This window comes from Citrus clementina, unplaced genomic scaffold (genome assembly GCF_000493195.1).
Source record: "Citrus clementina cultivar Clemenules unplaced genomic scaffold, Citrus_clementina_v1.0 scaffold_7, whole genome shotgun sequence".
Classification (NCBI taxonomy): Eukaryota; Viridiplantae; Streptophyta; class Magnoliopsida; order Sapindales; family Rutaceae; genus Citrus; species Citrus x clementina.
In genome coordinates this window covers 10596813-10621903 of record NW_006262075.1, presented here as the reverse complement: position 1 = coordinate 10621903, position 25091 = coordinate 10596813, and the positions used below count along the sequence as shown (strand labels likewise).

Here is a 25091-nt window from a genome sequence, read left to right as displayed (position 1 = left end):
TCACGGAGCAACTCTATTAAACTTCAAGGTTACAAAGATGACAACTAGCAATACAGAGAACACTTAGAAAAGCTTTACTCTCACCATAACTACCTTATCACTCTTTCCTCGATATCCCAAGACTACACCAGAACCAACACATATATATCAGTTGTTGCTGGCATTATAGATCCAGAAAATTCCCTCAAAAATCAACAACCTTAACTAACTGATCACGAGCTCCTCACGCGCAACTTAAAACCCTTCTTAAACGACAGCAAGCTGTGCCATTTAAGCTTAGAATAGGTGTGCATTAATCACATGAGAGTTTAATGATTTTGGACGACATTACCAAGTTGTCGACTCTGGAATCTTGATTAATTGAAATGACATGTCACTCATCTTTGCAACTTTAAAATGACAAGTTGCTCGAATGAGTTTGAGATCATTTCAACAATCTCCATCTTGAATTCAACACTCATAGCTCCCTATTTTCTTATTGTCTTCTCCCCATCTGCAACTTCTTAAAACCTGCAGATTCCTGCTAAGTTCATGCAAAAGGTGAACTTGGCAGTGGGCACAACCTTGGTTAACATGTCAGCTGGATTTTCTTCAGTATGAATTTTCAACAACTTCACAGCCCCCCTTGATACCTCAAGCCTCACAAAGTGCAACTTAACATTTATATGTTTTGTCTTCTCGTGATGAGATTGATTCTTGCTCAAATGTATAGCACTCTGGCTGTCACTGTAGACTGTTACAATCTCTTGCTTAGCTCCCAACTCAGTTGTCATGCCTTTCAGCCAAATTGCTTCTTTGAAAGCTTTAGCTGCCGCAGTATACTCTGCCTCTATGGTAGACAAAGCCACTACATTCTGTAATGTTGGTTTCCAGCTAACTGTGCAGCCTGCCAGAGTAAATAAATACCTTGTTTGCGATCTCCTTTTATCAAGATCACCAACAAAGTTAGCATCCACATAACCAATTAGTGTGTGTCCATTTTTATCTTCTCCACCATAAACCAAACCAACCTCTAAAGTCCCCTTCAGGTACCTCATAATCCATTGAACAACTCTCTAGTGTTCATAACCTGGATTGGCCATAAACCTGCCCACCAAACTCACAGCATATGAGATATCAGGTCTGGTGAGTACCATGGCGTACATGAGGCTACCTACTGCACTTGAGTAGGGTATATAAGCCATTTTCTGTTGTTCTGCTTCAGTTTAAGGGCACTGAGCAGCAGACAATTTGAAGTGGTTTGCCAATGGTGTTTGCACTTGCTTAGGATCATTCATTTCAAATCTCATCAGAACCTTCTTTATGTAGCTCTGTTGAGTTAGGAACAAAATCTTTTTGCTCCTGTTCCTGTTAATATCCATCCCCAGAATTCTCTTGGCTTCTCTAAGTTCCTTCATTTCAAATTCTCTTCTCAAAAGTTTCTTTAGATGATTGATCTCTTCCCTATCATGGCATGCAATTAGCATGTCATCTACATACAGTAGAAGATATATCATTCCCCCTCCACTTGTCTCTTTGAAGTACACACAGCAATCATAGCTGCACCTGTTAAAGGCATGTGTTATCATGAAGTTATCAAACTTCAGATACCATTGCCTAGGTGATTACTTTAACCCATATAAAGACTTTTTAAGTAAACAGACACAATCTTCTTTACCAGATGCCACATACCCTTCTGGCTGCTACATTACAATTTCTTCTTGTAATTCACTATGCAAGAAGGATGTTTTTACATCCATCTGCTCAAGATGCATATCCTGAACAACCACAAGTGCAAGAATAATTCTGATGGAAGCATGTCTCACTACAGAAGAAAAATACTTCAGTGAAGTCAATTCCCTCATTTTGTGTGAAGCCCCTTGCTACCAGTCTAGCCTTAAATCTTCTAAGCTCAGCTCTAGGTATCCCATCTTTAATCTTGAAGATCCATTTACAGCTTACTGTCTTCCTCTTAGCTGGTTTTTCAATCAATTCCTAGGTTTTGTTTTTCATCAGGGATGCCATCTCTTCATTCATTGCCCTCTTCCATTCCAGCTTGTTTTTGCCTGTGATAGCTTCCTGATAAGTCTTTGGTTTATCATCATTAAGCTCTTGAGCAGCAGTCAAAGCATATTCAATTAGATCAGCCATTACATTTCTTCTAGGTGGTCTTATAGTCCTTCTCTTTCTGTCTCTTGCCAATTGATATGTGTCCTCTTCACTTTCTGCTGATTCATGTTCAACACCAGCTTTAGGTTCTATTTCAGCACCCTCAATTTCAGGCTCAAGTTCTTTCAAGTTGTGAGGCTCCATTTGAAATTTCACTTTATCAGTCTCATCACCTGATTCAGAGTTGTTAACATGACTCTTTGGTCTATTCAAAATCTCATCTTCATGGAAGGTTACATCTCTACTTATAATGCATTGGGGTGGCTTTGAGTCAACACACCACAATCTATAGCCTTTGACACCCTCTGGATACCTCAGAAACCTGCATTTTAATGCTCTTGGTTCCAGCTTACCCTGCCTTACATGAGCATATGTTGTGCAACCAAAGATTTTGAGTTTTTAATCAGCCATTCTCTCTGACCACAGTTCCATTGGTGTTTTACAACCAATAGCAGTTGATGGGCTCCTGTTGACTAGATACTATGCCGTGTGTAAAGCTTCTGCCCAAAGGGTTTTTGGAAGCTTAGAATAGATCAGCATGCACCTTACCTTCTCTACCAAAGTTCTGTTAATCCTCTCAGCAAGACCATTTTGTTGAGGAGTATAGGTGATGATTTTGTGCTTCTGAATACCATTCTTCTCACAGAATTCTTCAAACAACTTATTGCAGTACTCCAAACCATTATCTATCCTCAGAGTTTCACCTTCAAACCAGTTTGGTTTTCAACAAAAATCTTCCACCTTTTGAATTTTTCCAGAACCTCATCTTTACTTTTGAGTGCAAAGACCCAAACCATCCTTGAAAAATCATCTATAAAAGTCAGAAAGTATTTACACCCACCTAGTGAATTCACTTGTGCAGGCCCCCATAAATCAGAGTGTATGTATCCAAGTTTCTCTTTGGTGGTATGAGCTGCAGTCTCAAACCTTAGCCTAGAAGACTTTCCTAGAATACAATCTTCACAGAACTCGAAAGCTCCTATCTGATCTTTCCCAAACACTCCTTGTTTTTGTAGCTCTCTCAAACCTCTTTCACTCATATGCCCCATCCTCAAATGCCACAACATTTATTTGTTCCCTCCACTGGCAGTTACACTTGCCTCTCCAACAACAGTATGTCCATCCAACACATACAAGCCATTTTGTTTTATATCTTTCACGATCACCATTGAGCCTTTAATTACCCTCAGTACCCCTTTTTCCAGCCTTAATCACACAATCTGTTTGATCTAGCATGCCAATTGAAATTAAATTCCTTTTTAATTCAGGAACAAACCTAACTTGTGTTAATTCCCTTACCACACTATCAAACATTCTAAGGCTAACAATCCCAATACCAACCACTTTACATATTGAGTTATTACCCATTAAAATTATACCCCCGTCACATGGCTGATATAAGGTAAAATAACTCCTATTTGGACACATATGGAAGGTACAACTTGAGTCAAGGACCCACTGACCTTGAGGTTTTTGATTTGTAGCAATAAGCACTCCAGCCGTTTCAAAGCTACCTTCTTCATCTGTGGCTATGGCTGCATTTCCTGTCATTTCCTTGTTCTCTTTATTCTTGTTCTTCCTTTCAGGGCAATCTCTTTTGAAATGCCATTCTTTATGGCAATGAAAACACTTCAAATTCTTCTGTTTAGACTTTAATTTGCCTTGTTTCTTTCCCTTACTTTCTCTTTTCTCAGACTTGCCTCTAGCCATCAGTCCTTCACTTGATTCACTTTCTGGATTATCTTGCTTATCTTTCAGCTTCTTGGTGCCAAGAGCATATTTAACTTCTTCCAGGGAGAGTGTTTGCCTCCCATACAACAATGCATCCACAAAGTGCTCGTATGACTTTGGCAAAGAACTAATTAACAACAAAGCTTTGATCTCATCACTTAGTCCTTCATCAATAGTCTCCAGTTCATCACAAACCTTATTGAACTCATCTATATGCTTATTTAGCGATGTTCCTTTAATCATCCTCAGTGAGAACATTTTCTTTTTTATGTAAAGTCTATTTGCCAAAGACTTTGTCATATACACATTCCCTAACTTGGCCCACAAACCAACAACAGTCTTTTCTTTAGCCACTTCTCTAATTACAGAGTCACCGAGACTCAGAATAATTGTGCTTCTGGCTTTCGTGTCTATTTCTGCCACTTGTTCTGGGGTCTTGGATGATGAAGCCTCACTACCTTCAAGTTTCGAGACTGGATCTATGGCATCTCCCAGGCCTTGAGTGATCAACAAAGCCTCCATTTTTATTTTCCACATGTTAAAATCATTCTGCCCTATAAACTTCTCAAGATCTACTTTTAAACCCATTCTTGAACCTTGAAATCAGAGTTAAAGCTTTGATACCAATTGTTGTGAAATTGACCCTTTAATCACAGGATTAATCACACCCCAAGATCTAACTTAGACTCCAAGATTTAAGAATCAAACCTAAGCTAATTGAAACAACCAGCCGATCAAAGAACACAGCCCAAAGAATTAAGAACACACAAGAACTTAAGTGGTTCAACACCTTTGAGGGTGCCTACATCCACTGGAGAAAACAACTCAAGGAGCAACTTTATTAAGCTTCAAGGTTACAGAGATGACAACTAGCAATACAGAGAACACTCTGAAAAACTTTACTCTCATTATAGCTACCTTATCACTTTTTCATTAATATCCCAAGACTACACCAAAACCAGTACATATATATCAGTTGTTGCTGGCTTTACAGATCTAGAAAAGTCCCTCCAAAATCAACAGCCTTAACTAACTGATCACGAGCTCCTCACGCGCAACTTAAAACCTTCGTTAAACGACAACAAGCTATGTTGTTTAAGCTTAGAACATGTGTGTATTAATCACGTGAGAGTTTAATGATTTTGGACGACATTCCCAAGTTGTTGGCTCTGGAATCTTGATCAACTGAAATGACATGTCACTCATCTTTGCAACTTTAAAACGACAAGTTGCTCAAATGAGTTTGAGATCATTTCAACAAAAAGTTTTTGGTTCTTGCAGCTGTGGGATTGACTGAACCACCAAGGACTGGATTGTGGAATGCAGTCACAAGGATGTCACTAATGCAAAATAAAATTACGAGACTTTTAGAGTCTCCACCATCTCCTCAGCTCTAGCTTTGTTTCTTAGTTCCAATGACCTACACACGGTCAGTAGTAATTTCTTTCAATCTATGGCTTCTCTCAGAGTCTTACAGCTGTCAGATAGTAATCCACCAGAACATTTACTATTTGAGATTTCAAACTTGGTTTCACTACAACATCTTAATCTATCAAATAGTAGAACAGAAAGTGTGCCAATAGAGTTCAAGTACCTGATAAATCTCAGATGTTTGAACTTAAGAGTATACATCCCGGCTCTATAAAATTCCACCACAAGTGATATCAAATCTAAAGATGTTACGGTCATTGAGAATGTTTGAGTGTAGTTCTGTTCAACAGGATTCCGGTAGCATTTTGTTTAGAGACGGCCATGTTTTCGTGAAGGAATTACTTGGTTTGTCGCATTTAGAAGTGTTGACCGTTACCTTAAAATGTTTCGATGCTCTTGAAATATTGTTGAGCTCCCCCGGGTTAAAGAGCACTAGAACTCCAGCCTTATGCTTTAGACGGTGCGAGAAGACGCTTCGTGTTTTTCCTTTGAGACATCCCGAACCCTTCACTTTGTGGAGTGTTATGGTAGCAGTTTGTTACAGACGGTGAAAACCATCTAAGGAACTCGCGGTTTTTATAGTCTTCTAAATGTTGATATAAGCAATTGCAGATTTCTTTTGCACGTGACGTGGCTTATTCTTACTCCAATTCTCAAGCGTTTTCGGATACACAACTGCGAGGATTTGGAAGAAATAATCAGTGTTTGAGGATTGCGTGAATTTCCAGCGGTGATGTGGAATATAATCCCATTTGCAAAACTTGAATATCTTATCATAGGGGGATGAAAAGCTTGAGGAGTATTCGCTCAGGCACCTTACCCTTCCCCCATCTGAAAGAAATGTCAGTACGGGGATGCGTTGAGCTTCAGAGGCTTCCACTTGATTGGAACAGTGGATTGGAACGTAAAATGATTATTAAGGGTGGAAAGCACTGGTGGAATAAGCTTCAATGGGATGATCAAGCCACCAAAAATGAATTTGTTTAGGGAATAAAATAAGGTGACCAAGATAAAGGTGTTTGCTCATACATTATCGTGCTCTCCTCAAAGTAAAAGTGAGCAAATGGTTGAGTAGATCATTTCGACTAGAATAATATGTGGTAACCTCGAGCACATCACCTCAACCAGGATGTTATTGGTCACCTCGATCAGGAAGTTACCAGGAAGCACGATTCAGTCAAAACATTTTCTCCGAAATATTAGGGACCATATTCTTAGTGGACTGAAAAATTAGTAGTTTTCTTGAGAATTCTAGGAGAGATGATAAAAACCGCTATAGTTTTCTATAAAAACCCTAGGAAAGGAAAAGAAAAAAAGGGGCTTCGAGCTCTCTATCTCTCCCTCTCTGGGCAACTGAACCCATTAGACCTTTTTCTCTCTCTACTACCGGAAAATTTCTCTTTCGCTTATGATTTCTTTAAGATTAATTATTCTCAATTATTTTCCTTTAAATTTACTTAAAAGCTTTTTTTGTTTAAAGCAATCATAATTAAGCCACATGAATTGTGGTATAGGTTTGTCCAAGTAAAACCCAAATCGCTGACTTGAGCGTCGGAGGGTTCTCGCCGGAAAAATTTCTGGCGCCTCCTGACTATTGGTTGTGCTCACAGGCTCACAGGTTATCTGCTCATGGATCATCTACTCATGGATTGTCTGCTCATGGGTTGTCTGCTCATGGATTGTCTGTTCATGGGTTGTTTGCTCATGGATGGTCTGCTCATGGATCGTCTGCTCATAGATTGTCTGCTCATGAGTTGTCTGCTCATGGTGCTAACTAATCAGCGACTTGCCACCAAATAAATTTAATGCTGATGCAGGGATCTGAGATTTAACCAACTTATCCGAATTTCGGCATCAACAGAATTTCTTCCCTATTTCAAGTCCCTGGCTTAGTGTGAATGCTGAGTGCATGCCAAGTGATCGATGATGTCGATTGAGTCTCCTTTTTGTGTGTAATTAAATTGTTTGTATTGTTCGCCACCTCCCAATTAACGAACTGTATGTTTTTTTGTGGGTGCCGCTTTGTTCCTTTCATATATATATATATATATCTTTTATTTTTCCTAGTGCTAATATTTGAACATCTGAGATAATGGCGATAAGATAACTGTGTAAAACTATACATAATGTTATAGTGTTATAGGAAAAAATTAGTATTATTTTTCAATTGGACGGTTACGTTAAATTTTTATGGATTGCGCGTGCATGTAGAATTTCTTAGTTAAGCAGTTGGAGACTTCCATTTTTTTTTTGGAGAGAAAATTTTCAGTCAGTGTTATTGATGTTTTATGACTACAAATCATGATGCTATTTGAAGATCTTATAATATTTTTTGCTGGATTTGGTTTCACTCCAGCCTGGTTTATCAACTCAATACAGTAACAAAAGTGGTAAGAAATCGAAAAAAATGAAGTCATCTCACATATCAAAACAGATCGACATCAGAATTTTCATTCTCTTTTCAATATTCGGAATTGATAGTTAGAAATTGGCAGATACTAGACCATATCTTGTAAATTATTTCAATTTGTTTTTTCAACTGATATATTTATTCTCTTAAAATATTTTCTTCTGTCTATTCTTTTGAGCAAAGAGTTAGTTTTTTCTGTCTTTTCTTCGCTCATTTATTATCATTAAAATTTCCTAATTCGTCTTTGATTTATCATAATATTCTTCTAAAATTTCCCTCAAAAATTCGTTATACTATACTTGAGGACAGATTGATAATTTTTTATTTTCAAAATATTCTAGAGTTTCATTTTTAATAGAAAGTAAGTTCTTTCACTTCACGATGTGCATTATAGTCATTATTTGAATTTGAATTCTAAATCTTTCGAACATTCATCGAAAGGGCCAATCATTAAAATTACTTAAACAGGTTGAAATTAAGAAATGTTTTGATATATGTCCTTAAAGCCAAAATATTGTCCAAAATATATAATGATGTGCAGTTATGCCCCAGAAAATTAGCCAATATACACACCAGAAACAAGTTTTTAAGTGGCAACACTACAAGAAAATGAACATAACAAGTGACACTGCATGACAAGTTTGAAATGAATTTAACATGAGAGTACATACAAATAACGAGTTTGAATTGAATTGCACAGACTCATCCACCAGGAACCTATTTCGAACTCACTTGGTGCACACTAATACAAGGATTCGAAACAGGGAAGAAAAGCGTTTTGAGTGGATAGATCATCCCATTGGAGCTCGTTCCACCAATGTTCTTGTCCCTTAATAATTATTTTCTGCTCCAATCCATGGTTACAATCAAGAGGAAGCTCCTTAAGCTCCGCACATTCAAGGCGCTTGAGTGGATGCTCTTCAAATTTTGTAAGCCCTCTAGGACAAGCTATTCAAGTCTTGCAAATGGGATTAGATTATCCATCACCCCGGCTGAAATTTCACCCAATTTTTCCAGACTGATTATTTCTTGCAAATCCTGGCAGTTAGAAATGCAAATGACCTTGATATTGGGAGCAAGTACAAGCCATGTCGCGTGCCTCAATTTTGAGAATTTTATAAAAAACTTTTTGGAGACTATGAAAACCACAGATTTCTCGGATTCTTTTAAGTTCCCCTGCATCAATCTTTAACTCTTCCAAATCATTGAAGTACAGCTGAAGTGTTCGGAGATGCCTTAAACTTGCAAATGCAAAAACACTAAGCGAATTTGAATTGTTCAAGTGTCTAAGGCATAGACATTGAGTACTAATGCTTCCTAACCTACAATAGCTCAATAATCTTTGAAGGGCACCGAAACTTTGCAAAGTGATAGTCAGCAGATTCAAATGTTTCAAAACAAGCAATTCCTCCACCAAAACTTCACTATCTCCAAACAAAATGCTATCTGCTTCTAGTTCAACATTGAAACCACATTCAAACATTCTTAATGCTCGTAACATCTTTAAATCAGATATCACCTGTTGCGGAATTCTAGACAGACGAAATGTATATTCCAAGTTCAAACATTTAAGATTAACCAGGTACTTCAACTCTATTGGCAATGTTGTTATACCAGTCCATGATATATCAAGGTGTTGCAGTGAAACCAAGTTAAAAATCCCCAATGGTAAATTTTCTAAAGATCTATTATATGACAATATTAAAACTCTAAGGGAAGCCATGGAATGAAAGAAATTATTACTGACCGTACCTAAGTGATTTGAAGGAAGAAACAAAGTTCGGAGGCGAGGACATGTTGGAATCTCTGTTAGATTCTGAATTGCATTTTGCATTAATGACATCCTTGTAGTCTCTTTCCACATTCCAATACTTGGTGCTTCTGTTAATCCTACCCCTGCAAGAACTAGAAAATTTTCTTTTTCCTTGTTAATTGTTGATGCAATCCGCAAAGTCATGTCACGGATTGTTGTGCGTGGAATGCGGAATCAAGCACACTAAATAATTACAGAAAAATAAAGGACACAATTATTTAATGTGGTTTGGTAATTAAACCTATATCCACGGGAGCAAGAGAAAAATAATTATTTATTTAACAATTAATAGAGTACAAATATTTGAGTAACGAATCTCACTTCTCAGAAATCCAAATATACCCAGTACTCTCACACTCTGCAGAAAAGATAAATTCTCCAGACACACTTCTCTCACTTCTCTCAAAAGCTTATAAACTTATAAGCTCAATAAATTTTGGGATGCAAAAACCTCTTTGAATGAAACTCTATTTATAGTTAAACTTCACTGCAAAAAGTCTTAAAGTAGTTGGCAAAAGTTCTGCAATTTGGTGCCGACTTTGAAAAACAAAAGCAATGCATGTGGCTCACTTTTCTTTTTCAACCAATTTGAAAAAACTCACAAAAAATCTTTGACTTTTCAACAATTCTCCACCTCGGCGAAGATTTATCCAAATCTGAGCTGACTACCAACGAGTCATCATTCCCAAAGTGGCTGCATCTCTATGACTGCTTACGTACCCAAAATTTGGGATCAAGCCAACCGTAGTTCAAAATTCCAGAAGGACATATCTTAACACAATCGAAGGATTTGAATTAGTTTCAAGCAATGTTGAAACTTAACTCCAGAAACTACCTTCGTCAACATATCTGATGGATTATCTTTAGTATCAATCTTTCTCAACAACACAACACCGCTCTCGATAATCTCCCTCACATAATGATATTTCACATCTATGTGCTTCGTCTGAGCGTGATATGTTTGATTCTTCGCAAGGAATATCGCACTTTGATTATCACAGAAGACCGCAATGTTCTCCTAGATTACTCCCAAATCACCTATGAAGCCTTTCAACCCGATAGCTTCTTTTACAGCTTCAGTTGCTGTCATATACTCTGCTTCCGTAGTGGATAGAGCAATTGTCAATTGTAGAATCGACCTCCACCTAATGTGAATACATAGCCCGTTGTTGATCTTCACTTGTCAAGGTCTCCAGCGAAATCAGAATCACAATACCCAATACATTGTCGACCACAATCCTTCTTGAACAATAACCCAACATCAACTGTCCCATACAGATATCGGAGAATCCACTTTACCGCAAGCCAGTAATTTTTACCCAGATTGTGCATGTATCTACTAACCATGCTCACTGCTTGAGATATATCGGGCCTTGTGCATACCATAGCATACATAAGACTACCCACAGCACTAGCATATGGAACATGAGCCATATAATCACGCTCTTCTTGAGATGTAGGACATAAAGAAGAACTTAATTTGAAATGAGGAGCTCGAGGTGTATATACCAATTTAGTTTTGTCATCCATACCGAATCTTTCTAGCACTTTCTTCAAATAAGATTTTTGAGTCAACCATACGCTCTCATTCTTCTTCACTATAAGAAAAATGAGATAAGACAACAGGAATTCAACAACATGCATGCTATGTTTGTTGTAAAATATGGTATTCAACAACGTTTTAGAATCGTATGTTGCTAAAAGTTACTAAAAGTTTACCATTAACAACGTGCGTAATGGCACGTTGTTAAACACATTATCACAACAATTTTATGTTTGTGGTGGATTCCATAAACCAAATGACAACGCGCTAACTAAGTACGTTGTTAAAAGTTTTATCTTCAGCAACATTCAAATAGGTTACGTTGTTAATAAAAATATATCACAACTTTCTTTTGCTCGTTGTTATTTATGTTCAACAGCATGCTTCTTAGTATGTTGTGAAATATTTTGTTAATCACTTGATTATTTTTATTACCATTTTTACGTCTATAATAGTAACAAAGACTAAAAAATAATAATAACAAAGCGCTAATTTCATATAATAAGTGATTTTTTATATAACAATTCAATTTAAAAGTTTAGGATTTGGTATTCAAAATTTGAATATATTAATTAAATGATAAATACTTATTTTGTAATACTATTTTGTATTAAGTAAAATCCAATTAAATAATAGATAAATGTTATGCCGCTAATAGAGTTTGTTTAGTAATTAATTATCTATATATTAATTCAACTAAATTATCAAATATTAATTTGAAATGGCGAATCAATAATCACATTATCTATTTGCCTTTTTGTTATTACTAAATATTACTTATTTGATTGTTAATAAATTAGTAAAAAAATAATATAAAATTTAATTAATTATTGTAAAATAAAAATAAAAATAAAAATACGAGACAGAGAACGGAATGTGTTTTAAAATGGAATTCTTTTTAACATACATACATGTGAAACAAAAACGGTGCGTTTAACGTTCATGACCAATGCTCCTCGCCTCCTCCCTAATGTTTATACCCCCAGTTCGTGAGCACTCTCTCCATTTATGTTGTGTTTACTTGCTGGAGTGGGAGTGAAGAGTGTGGATTCCTCCCACTCCAGCGTTTACTTACTTAAAATTGGGAGGGATTGGGAGTCTCACTCCGTGGGCCCCACCCATTTTTGGAGTGGGAAGTGGGAGTGGGAAGTGGGAGTGGAAATCCACTCCCACCTCTCCCATTTCTACCTTTTTTTTATTTTATGTTTCATAATTAATAAAATAAAATAAATAATATTATATTTATTTAAATAATAATATTATATTTAACTAAATAATAATTTACATTGATTCTAAGTTAAAATAATATTATTATATTAATAGAGAATTAATAAATATAATATTATTATATTTTTTTAAAAAATAATAGTACTATATTTATTTAATAATAATAATAAATACTTTATTCTAAGAAAATATTAATTTTGTACTAAATAATATTATATTATTATTTTATATAATAATAAATTTAATATAATTATATTAAATAAAATAAAATAAAATAACATTTCATTTTATATTAAAATTACAATTAATAATTTATTGTTCATAATTAAGAATATTAATAATTATAATAAATTTACAAATATAATAAAATAAATATTATTCATTAAATATATTTTTTATTAGTTTTGTAATTAAAAATTATAATTCTTTAAATAAGGATAAAATTGTAATTTGAAACTATTTACTCCCAATCCAAGACAAAGTAAACACATAAATTGGATTCTGATCTCCATTCCATGCTTCCATTCCAGTGTAAGTAAACAACCTACTCTCACTCCCACTCCACACTCTCAATTCTAGGATTCTCACTCCCCAGGATTCTCAATCCAATCCAAAAAGTAAACGCTACCTTAATACTCTTACCCAAACACCCATCACTCTCTCAAGGCCAAACCCTAAAAAATCAATCCTGCACTCAATCAGTCGAGAAAACCGTGTCGTTTTATCACCGTTCAAGTATGTTGCTGCCATGCCGGTAATATTGTTTGAACACCCTAGCCTATTGCTGCCGCGTTCGATGTATTGTTGAGGAAACATAGTCCGTTGCTGCCGCGTCAAGGTTCTTGCAATGAATAGTTGGGATTTACTTGCCTTTGGCTCATCACTCTGTCGCAGTTCTCACTCTCTCCTAGTTTGGTCAGTTTCGTTTTGCCTCCCAGTTCTCTATTTCTTTCACTTTATCTCGAATTCCCCCAATTAAAACCTCAACATTTCCCGATTCGCAACCACCAGCCGATTCGTCACTTGATCTAGATTCGGTTTTTGAGGTATTTAATTTCTAATATATCTAGTTAATTTGTTAATTCAAATTTGATGGTATTATTATTTTCTGATTTTACGCTTTTTTTTCTGAATTTTCACTCTTTCCATTGTTGCTTATGTTATTAATTCTGTTAAGATGCATACTATTACACATATATAGAATTTGTAAAGCATTGAAAACCTTTTGTTTAATTGTTAGCTCACCACAGCTGCAGTAGCCACCTAAGAAGAAAAGAAACCTCGCTGGGATTCCACATCTTGGTGCTAGCACTATGGAGGCACAGTTATATATGCTTTATCAATAAATACATATCAGGAAGGTTTGCCCATTGAAATATCAGAAGCTATTGTTGGGGCCCTGAAATGGGAGCTAGCTGCTACTGCTGTAAATGCACCCATGGTTCCTGTTGAGGTATCATTTAATCTACATCTCTATTCTCTCTATTCTTGTTTATATCAACATGTGACAAGTAGACATATAAAATATAATTAATAGCTTCTAATTCCTGCATGGCTTAAGACCTTCGTGGAAACCTCAGTTCAGTTGTCCCCATGCTTCCAGTGATGAAATTGAGGCTAGAATTAATTAATTGGTGGATTTTGGACTCTTCATTGTATTCTATGACTACATGAGCCATTGCTCTATTCATGTGTAATTATAACTTCATACTTTTATTATTTTTCTTATTATTGTTGATTTTATTAGAACTTGCTCTATTTGTTACACTTGCAGAGAAGTTGGCAGACTGGTTGCAGGTGGAAGTGGTGTGAAATCAGTGGAAGTTTAATTCTTTTTTAATTACTTTTAATGGTTTTTTAATTCAACTATTCTATCGAATTAAAAGTCATGGCACGCAACAAATGCTATAGTTTTTTAATTGCAATCTTGGTTCAAATAACTGAAGTTTGATTTATCTTTTTTCCAAAATAAATTAATCATTGTTTCAAATAACTGAAGTTTGATAGTTGTATTTCAAACCATATCAGAATGTCATTACATATCATGTAGTTTCTTGAAAAATGTAAGCCACTGTCAGAAGTTTAAGCCTATTTAATGCATCATTCATCAATGATAGTTAAATGGTATTGTTCCTTTAATTTGAATTTTCATTTTTACCTATTTTATCTTAACAGGAATAGCAGTTGGAGTTATGACACTTGTGGCACGACCAACCGCCCTTGTATTCTTGAGGTTAATGATTAATGGGAAACTTAAATTGCAAGTTGAATTTGAATGGTGATTACTAAATGTAATTTTGTTGATGTAGTTCTTTTTTACTATACATTTGTTCTAATGCGTTTGAGATTTTGTACGAGGATTAATATATTATTAATATTATAAATTTTTTGGATTGATAGTATTTTATTTTTTGTTCGTTTTATATCAATTGTAGAATTTAAATTTTACAATGTAGAGAATTACAGAAAATTAAAATTTTTGATAATTTTTTGTAAATACAAATTTATGATAGAAAAAACCTATCACGAAACATGTCACAATTCAATTAAATTTTTGTACCAAAACTAAATTCATCTCTGTAATATCCATTGCTGATTTTGTTTTTTTATTAGTTGCTTGTGTTAAATTATTTTCAATGTTTAGTGAATTTGGTCTTGCTTGTGCAGGAATTGATCACTTTGGGAGATTTTGAGGTTTATTGCTAATGCTATCATGGAGAGATTGAAGAACTGGATTTGGTTGAGAGTTTTTGGTAATATTTTGATCAATTACCACTGAGAAAAAGAGACTACTATAAGAATTACTATTTTGCGATATTAAATTCTTGTACATTTCACAATTGTTAAGAATATTGTATTGACAATCACAAGAGGATGTTAATGAAATCTTTTATATCAATATATTATTAGTTTTATTAATTTGTATATTAATAAACGTGTAGAGCTTTTAATGAAAATGTGTGTGTGTATTCTTAAAGCGAAATGTTATTTGCAACTTTTGTCTGCATGTTGTTGAAAATATACAAGCAAAATAAGGTTTTAGCCACATTTATTAAATGTAGCTAAATAAATTTTAACAAGAAGCAAAAAACTTTTAACAACGCGCAGAGAATGTTGTTGAAAATATTCAACTTAAGACAACATCAACATTAACAGCATGCACGCGAGCGTTGTTGAATGCCTTCAACAACGTAAATTACACGTTGTTAAATCCCTTTTTTCTTGTAGTGCTTGTCTTTACGAATCTCCATCCCAAGTATTCTATGTGCATCACCCAAATCTTTCATCTTGAACTCAGAAGCTAGCTGCTTCTTTAATCTTTCAATATCATCTCTATTCTCCGAAGCTATAAGCATATCGTCGACATAGAGTAACAAATAGATGAAAGCTCCATCTAGTAGTCTTCTAAAGTAAACACAATAGTCGTGTTCACTTCTGGTGAATTTCTGCCCTTGTATAAATTGGTCAAATCTTTTCTACTACTGTCTTGGCGATTGCTTCAGTCCGTACAAAGATTTAATCAACCTACACACGTGATTCTCCTTTCCAGCAACTCTGAAATCACAAGGCTGAGTCATATAGATTTCCTCCTCCAAATCTACATGTAAGAACTCCGTCTTAACATCTAGTTGAGCCAACTCTAACTCATATTCTGCAACTAAGGCAAGTAGGATACGAATGGAAGTATGTTTTATAACTGGAGAGAAAACTTCATTGTAGTCAATACCTTCTTTCTGAGCAAAACCTTTTGCAACAAGCCATGCCTTGTATCGAGGAGTTGATTGATTTGGAGATCATTGCTTCTTGGTGTAGACCCATTTATTGCCAATAACCCTTTTCCTCTTTGGTAACTCCACAAGTTCCCAAGTCTAGTTTTGATGAAGAGATTTCATCTCTTCTTCTATGGCTAACTTCCATTGATCACTTTCACTATTGCGTAATGCTTCACAGAAAGTGTTGGGGATGTCATCATCAATAACTGGAAGTGCATAGGCTACCATTATATCTTTAGTAAGTCATCCGGGTTTCTTTATCTCTTTTTTTTGCCTCTTTGTTGCTATAAAATCATCATTATCTACATCATCAATTGTTTCATCATTTTGTGGGACATCAGAAGAAACAACATCTTCTTCAACTATAGGTGTCACCTCCATAGTTAAACTATTCTCTGATGTAGAACTAATTGGTACATATGGAGTTGCATCAAACTCCACCTATTGCAATACCTCTTTGGTCTTGTTCTCCACATGTTGAGAACTTGAAGCTTTCATCATTGAAGCTTCATCAAATGTGACATCTCTGCTACACACAAACTTTTTGTCTTCGAGATTCCAAAGCTTGAAGCCCTTTACTCCATCTTTGAATCCTACAAATATAGCTTTTTTAGCACGAGGATCCAATTTACCATCTTTGATATGATAATAAGTTGGACACCCGAATATACGAAGGGAATCATAGTTTTGTGCATGCTTTCCAGACCATATTTTCATAGGAGTTTTACCTCCAATTGCAGCAGAAGGCAACTGGTGTATTAAGTGACTTGCGTAGCTCACAGTTTCAGCCTAAAACTTTTTATCTAAACCAGCATTAGATAACATACACCGTACTTTCTCCAGCAAAGTATGATTCATACGCTCAGCCATACCGTTCTCTTGCAGAGTATGTCTCACTGTGAAATGTCTTTTAATACCCTCGTTCTGGCATACTTGCAAGAATGGATCAGAAGTATATTCACCCTCATTATCATATCGTAATACTTTGATCTTTCTACCAGTTTGAGTCTCCACTAATTTCTTCCATTTCACAAAAATCTCTAGAACCTCATCCTTTGCTCACATGGTGTACACCCACACACGTCTAGAGAAATCATCAATAAATGTAACAAAATATTAGCTTCCACCAATTGATGCAGTCTTGATTGGTCCTCATACATCATTGTGAATATATTCAAGGATTTTACGAGTATCGTGATTAGCCGTACTAAACTTGACCCTTGTTTTCTTACCTATTACACAATGCTCACAGAAATTTAATTTACAAGTTTTGGTACCTTTTAAGAGTTCGTGACTCATCAGAGTTTGCAAAGACTTCTCTCCAGCATGTCCCAGTCGTACATGTCATAGCTTGGTAGTGTCACTGTGCGCTTTAACAACATTTGCTTCATCAATTGTACCTCCTTTCAAATAGTACAGATTGTGACGTCGAACCCCTTGTAGAATCACCATAGCCCTATATGTAAACTTCATTGTGCCATCTTCAATGGTAACCTTGTAGCCTTTAGCTTTCAAAGCACCAACAGAAATTAGATTTTTCTTTAAAGCTGGAACAAATTTAACCTCTTTGAGTTCTCTGACCATTCCATCAAACATTTTGAGCTGAATTGTTCCTATCCCCTTTGTGCGACAAAGTAGATCATTCCCCATCATAACTGTACTGTATTCCAGATTACGAAAATCCGTAAATCATTCCTTAATAGGACACAAATGGTAGGTTGCTCAAGTATCAAGTATCCACTCGCTCGAACTAGACACGTATGCTACAAGAGTAATACTTAGTGAATAGTCAGAGTCCTCATCTTTACGTGCCATGTTTCCTGCTGCTGGTTTCTTCTCATATCTCTTTTTAGCCTTTGGACAATCTTTCCTCCAATGGCCCTTTTCATGACAAAAGGCACACTCGTCTCAAACTATATTTCTACTTCTCGATTTGGATCGATAATTCTTTCCACCACGCTTCTTCTTTTTCTCCATCACCCAATCTCTGCTAACCAAAGCTTCAGACGATGCTCGTTCAGAATTTTTATCATTATTCCGAATCTCCAAGCTAGTCAATGCTGTGCAAACATCTTTGAAAATGATCACACTCTTCCCGTACATCAAAGTGGTCACAAAATGGCTATATTCCTCTGGTAGTGAGTGTAACAGAATCATAGCCTTGACTTCATCCTTAATATCTTCATCAAGATTCTTCAAATCAGCAAGTAACTTTTCAAATCTTGAGACATGATCGTGCATTGACACCCCAGGCTTCATTCGAAAGCCATATACTTGGCTCATTGCATAAAGGCAATTTTCAGAACTTTTCAGCAAGTACCTCTACCCCAATGTACACCACAAAGTCATCGCACACTCCTCATCTTTTCCCAAGTATTTACCTCCTTGGTCAAACAAGATCTAATCTGACCACATGCTTTTTCATTCATACGATCCAAAATTTCTTCATCATACAAGTGTCTTTTATTTTTCAGAACAACATCAAGATCGATTCGAATAAGGGCATCCATAACTTCGTGCCTCCACATGCCGAAGTTGATTTTCCCATAAACTTTTCAACATCGATCTTTTGGCCTCCTATAACGAGTGCTGAATAACGATTTGACAAATCTCGTCTCCCACCTAAAATGTCTCCTAAAATAGTCTCGGTAGATCTCTCCCCAATTCTGGAAGTTTCACCTTCTACCATTTTCTCAACGGACTATTTTCACTTGAAAAACAGCCTCTATGATGTTAATTTCGCAGGAGACTGGACGGGAACTCGATCCCAATTAAAAATCAGAATCCTTAGACTCTTATCGCCTTTGTTGACAGAACTTTTCTAGACATGCAAAAATACACACTACTTACAATAGACTGTCTCCCAAGTACAAATGGCCGTCTCCACCGTATTCGTGAACAGTACCGTATCCCCCCAAGTACGAACCATCAGCTCTGATACCACTTGTTGCGCGCGAAATGCGGAATCAAGCGCACCAAATAATTATAGAAAAATAAAGGACAATTATTTAACGTGGTTCGGTAATTAAACCTACATCCACAGGAGCAAGAGAAAAATAATTATTTATTTAACAATTAATAGAGTACAAATATTTGAATAACGAATCTCACTTCCCAGAAACCCAAATATACCCAGTACTCTCACACTCTGCAGGAAAGATAAATTTCTCAAACACACTTCTCTTACTTCTCTCAAAAGCTTAGAAACTTATAAGCTTAATAAATTTTGGGATGCAAAAACCTCTCTGAATGAAGCTCTATTTATAGTTAAGCTTCACTGCAAAAAGTCTTAAAGTAGTTGGCAAAAATTCTACAATTTGGTGCCGACTTTGAAAAACAAAAGCAATGTATGTGGCTCACTTTTCTTTTTTAACCAATTTGAAAAAACTCACAAAAAACCTTTGACTTTTCAACACGGATCACATCATGCATTTTTACAAAATTGTCTTTTTCTTCTTCCAAAAGACATGCATGAAAAAGCGTACCAAGAATAGAGTAACCTTGATTTCGTGCACCAAATCCATCATATTCATCCAAAAGGCCCTCGCATATCCAACAATCTATCAAGTCTTCCATGGAAATTTTAGAATCTTTAAGAAATAAAAAAACAATACAAAAGACAAAATCTAATGGTGTCAATAGGTAAAAAGTTATAACTGAACTTTAAACAGGAATATACCCATCTCTTCATTTCCAAAAATTTAGAGCTTGAACTCCTTAACACCTCAATTGCACGTTCCCACTCTTGGGGTGTCACCCTCATTCTCATGTGATGGCACTATTTCTCAATGCCTGGATTGCTCTATTAGAAAAGCAGGGTATATATTGTTGGTGAATTATGAGAATATGGAGGCAAAGAACAATGAAATTTCTTAGGATTTGAGACGTGTTTACACACTTTCCTTTAAGGTTTTATTTGCCCTCACCAATCTTGGTTTGCTATAGAGTTTTAATGGCAAATTACCCCCAAGATATATCAAATCCTGAATACAATCTTTAGTAAATAAGATTGTATTTCCAGAACAAGCATGAAATCTTCAAAATCTGATTTCTAATCTTATTGTATGTCTTTCTTTTTATGAATAAGATGTTTATTTGAAAGAATACAACCATTAGAAATGGTACTTCTTCGAAAAAACTCTTTTGGTTTGAAAATGCATCGATTTACAATTGAAATCTTTTCAATCTTGCTAACCGTTTTCCAATTGACAACTTTATGGAAATAAACGGTTAGCCGTTTTCTCAATAAACGGTGAGCCGTTTTCTCAATAAACGGTGAGCCGTTTATTCTAGGACATAAAACATGCTCTCTGGACTTAAACGGTAAGCCGTTTTCACCATAAACGGTGAGCCGTTTATTCCAGAACAAAAAACATGCTCTCTGGACTTAAACGGTTAGCCGTTTAATCAATAAACGGCAACCCGTTTTCGTCCAGAATATCAAACCAAACAAACTTGAAAGATGTTACAATCTCTCTTACATATATGTTATCTCCAGGATAATCTTAAAGACCTGCGAAGAGAATCACAAAAGTTAATAGAAGAAAGGAATGACGTGCGGATAAGGGTTATCATTGCTGAACAACAACAAATGAAACGGCTTGAACGGGTGCAAGGGTGGTTTTCAAGGGTGCAAGATGTCTTATATGAAGTTGATCGACTGACGTTAGAAAGCAATCGCGAAGATGTGAAATTATGTCTTGGAGGCTTGTGTACCAGGAGCTGCAAGTCAAACTACAAGTTCGGGAGAAAGGTGTTCAGGACATTGCGAGAAGTGCAGAGTTTAAGCCTTGAAGGAGATTTCAAAGAGGTGGCTCAACCAGCAGCAGTCAATCCAGTTGATGAAAGACCTCTTCCGACATCAGTTGTGGGGTTGCAATCAACATTTGAAAGAGTTTGGAGTTGCGTCATGGAAGATACGATTGGAATTGTTGGCCTGTATGGCATGGGAGGGGTGGGTAAAACTACCCTGTTGACTCAAATCAATAACAAATTCCTTGTTAGTCCAAATCATTTTGATTTTGTTATTTGGGTAGTGGTGTCTAAGGACTTGCAGCTTGAAAAGATTCAAGAATGTGTTGCCAAAAAGATTGGTTTATTTAACGAGTCATAGAGTAGTAAAAATGTTCAAGAGAAAGCTCAAGAAATATTCAAGATCTTGAGCAATAAGAAGTTTATGTTATTATTGGATGACATATGGGAGCCGGTTGATTTAGCTCAAGTGGGTTTACCTATTCCAAGCCCCAGAAGTACTTCTAGCAAAGTAGTTTTCACATCTCGTGATTTTGAGGTTTGTGGTCAAATGGAAACTCACAGATCCTTCAAAGTGGAGTGCTTGGCATATGAGGATGCCTGCGAATTATTTGAGGAAAAAGTAGGAAGAGAAATTCTTGATAGTCATCCTGACATTCCTGAGCTAGCTGAAATTGTAGCCAAAGATTGTGGTGGTTTGCCACTTGCTTTAATTGCTGTCGGTCGAGCCATGGCATCCAAAGTTTATATCAACTTGTTCATTAGTTGTGTCCCCATTTCATATAAGATTAAATTAAACACGACTCCTTTTGTGGTTTCACAAAGGGAAAGATTCAGGAATCGTTATCTCTTAAGAGGAAAGGATTAATAACAAGTGCCTACTTGCTTTTAATCATGGCACTAGTTATTAATTAACCTTCCACGGAGTTGCAAACCACTAATTAATTAGTCAAATACTGAGCACCTCCTCCGTATTTCATTATTGAGTTAGTTGAGAGTTTGAGTCAACACATATGCTTAGTGAAGGTAAATTTTCTTTTTTAATTTTTTGGGGGCAAAATTAAAAATAGAATATTTACGTAAAATCGGGTGAGTTAACAAAATAACAAATAAGATTAAAATAAAATATAAACTACCATAACTTAGAACTCACTTTTAATATTTACATGCACAAGAGGCGTTATTAATGATAATGATTTTTACTATATGTGTGGAGTATAAGATCTCTTGTCAATTGTGCAAGTATATAGATAGTTGCTTTGGTTCTTATGTGTGCGTATATACTGATAGTGTTAGTTTATGTCATATGTTTATGCTTCTAACTACTATTACAAACTAAATTAACTGTAATGAGAGTCGTCAGTCAGCCGTAAAGACATCTTGGAAAACAAATACATCTTCCAAATGGGGATTTAAGAATCAAGAGCCAGAATTAATAAACTAATCCTTTAATTTCGACTTCGAAATTGTTTCGATTTAACGTGAAATTAATCGCGTGTGACACCTATAATTAATGAAAAAGTTTACATAAAGTTTTCTAGCTACGGACCGAAGGTTCCTTGATATTTCCTCTTGAATAATTGAGAAAGTATTATTAATTTGGGCCCTAAAGTATGACTAATGTATGCACTTATTTTAGTCAATCACTGAATTACAAAGTTGACGCAAAGTTTTCTATTAACAAGAGAAGTTTCCTCGAAATTTTCTATCTTTCTATTTATTTAAAATATAATAAATAAATAAATTTTGACTATACATAAATAAAAGCATAAATTGTCAACAGATTTTTAAAATTCAGATATGATCACTCTGAGCAAAAATTATGGACGCTGTGGTTTGTTGACTCATGTAAGAAATGAAATTAATGAAATCAAGCTTTGAGTCCGAAAGTAAGTGTTGATGCGAGATTCCAGTTCTCCTCGTTCTACGACCAGGATCTCTGCTCGATCAACGTCATCACGACCAGGGGGTCTCCTCGCAAGGCTTCTTCTCCAAAGGTTCCTACGCACACAGACAAGTCAGAGTACGCCGGTTATTTTCCCGACGCAAACCCTCCGATGCTCAAGTCAGATATGAAGGTTCGGGGAACGCTTGCCACAGATCTTATGGCTTTTTCGTGGTTTTCTCTTCTTTAGAATTTCTTTTCTAATCTCAAAAATGCTAACCCCTTTACCTTCGTTGGCTACCTTTTTATAGGCTTCCTCTTACTCCCAGTTTTCCGCTTTTTTCGAGACGGTATAGGACTCTGACTGCTGCGTTATGGGCAAGCGTGGGATCTTGCGTGTTACGCCACGGTTCTGGGGAAAGCGTGGCTGTCGTGGTTTTGTGAGATCTTGTTTCCGCTTTTTTGGGGGAAGGTATGGGACTCCGACTGCTGCGTTATGGGCAAACGTGGGATCTTGCGTGTTACGCCACGGTTCTGGGGAAAGCGTGGCTGTCGTGCCTAGATTCTCGGGCTGGAGAGCATGTCTTGCCAACTACCGTCGACCGGGTCTCCTCGCCTCTCGACCTCTAGCCGGAATGGCCTTATGCCTCTTACAGGAAATTTGCCTCGCGGATGACGTGCTCGTGGACGAGCAGGATATTTCTGCTCCTGTTCCCCCGCGCACCAGGCTTTTACGGAACACACCGGTTCGCAGAACTCTGCCATCACATATCTGCTCACCATGCCTGGTCTCGTCGACGTATTTCTCCCAAACAATAAGCAACTGGTGGACAGCGATATTCAAAAACGCAAAATCTTTTCTACTCTCTCATATATTATCTGCTAAGACTTTGTTTAAATTTCATATATTATATTAAATTATGTTTGTATAAATAAAAATTAGATCTATTAATCCCACGATAAAATAGAAAAAATAAAGTGACATTTCTTGTAACTTCCTGATATTATCTTAGAAGTAGACTAATTGCATCTTACTTAAGAGTCTTGCTTTCATTAATAAATATGTACGAGAAAAAAAAATAATCATTTCCCAAAAATCTACTTTTCGTCGTTACTTCTTGTCGCTGTCGGAGAGGAACTGGGGAAGGTTGGAAAAAAGAAAAAAAAATTCAGGAAACATAAGGGCTCTAATTAAACTTTAGCTTATCTATTTCAAAATTTTTTGATTTGGCCATCTTAATTAACATATTATTTAAGCCACTCCGCCAAAGATCGAGTGGTTAGAGCTGCTGCCCTCCAAGTTGGAGGGCAGCAGTTCGAACCCCCACAAAGAGTGGTTAGGGCTGCTGCCCTCCAAGTTGGAGGGCAGCAGTTCGAACCCCCACAAAAGTATTGTGGGGGTATTTACTTCCTTAATTGAAAATTGAGTGAAAGTAGTTTTCTACCTTACCTAAGAGTGAGGAGTAGACATCCCTTGAATATTTGTGAGGGCTAAAATCTGGACAGAACTCTATTAGCATAGATGTAAGTTGGTCCCAATAATAATCTGATTTGTAAATATCAGTTATATTCTCATGTAATATGAATTGTAATATAAGCAATAGTCTCATGTAATAAAAACAAAATAACATATTATTCATTTTAGCCCATTATACTTGTAACTTTTTCATTGGCCGCCATTCAACGAAACATCTGCTAGTTCCACCGATTAACAGTTTGTATTTCAATTTCACAACATAGAATTAATGACCAAATCTAATTTTTATTCAAACAAATGTAATATATGAGAAAATAAAATGAAATGCGGACGCCACGAACAAACAATTCCAGGACATATGAGATGTAACTTTTTGTTTTTTTATCCCTTCCTTTTCTTTTCTATCAGCCAAAAGGTAACATTTCTCCGAAGACTTCTTGGTAGTTGAAATCGCCGGCCCCTAGACTTTATGACTACCAATCAAATTGTGCAAAATTTTAAATTCCTCACTGACTTACTAAATAGCGTGGCATACTTGCAGCGTCAGAACAATATTTCTTCATCTAATTTTCATCTTCAGGCCAGACGAAAACAAAACTTTTTCTCCATCATAACAATCGCTCCTTTTTTTTTTTTTTTTACCTTTGCTGCAATGGGAAATGTTTGCTCACCCTCATTCTCATGTGATGACACTATTTCACGCTGCCTCCATTGCACCGTCAGAAAAGCACGGTACGTATGCAATCTACAAGATAATATCCATTCCCTGCAGGAAGAATTGAGAAGGTTGACTGAAGTAAGAAATGATGTCAAGATTAGAATCATCGTTGCTGAACAACAACAGATGAAGCCGCTGGAACAGGTGCATGGGTGCTTTCGAGGGGCAAGAAGTGAACCTTCC

The 25091-nt window shown here is 36.1% G+C and overlaps 1 protein-coding gene and 1 pseudogene across 1 annotated transcript; one reads left to right on the top strand and one right to left on the bottom strand.

The window, feature by feature from the left end:
* Nucleotides 1-8668: 8668 nt before the first annotated feature.
* On the bottom strand, nucleotides 8669-9677 carry LOC18036938 (disease resistance protein SUMM2). The gene is made up of 2 exons (XM_024181111.1): nucleotides 8847-9677; nucleotides 8669-8758 (listed from the first exon to the last, which is right to left on the bottom strand). The coding sequence occupies exons 1-2, from the start codon at nucleotides 9675-9677 to the stop codon at nucleotides 8669-8671; spliced, it is 921 nt and encodes a 306-aa protein (XP_024036879.1).
* Nucleotides 9678-18949: 9272 nt separating this feature from the next.
* Nucleotides 18950-25091, top strand: part of LOC18036937 — a 7709-nt pseudogene continuing 1567 nt past the window's right edge.

Bases quoted from the DNA above. Each gene is read 5' to 3' on its own strand.
- LOC18036938 (XM_024181111.1), bottom strand. From the start codon at position 9,677: ATGACTTTGCGGATTGCATCAACAATTAACAAGGAAAAAGAAAATTTT. The intron at 8,759-8,846 runs GTTTTTTATAAA...TCTAACTGCCAG, and splicing joins GTTTTCATAGTCTCCAAAAA to GATTTGCAAGAAATAATCAG.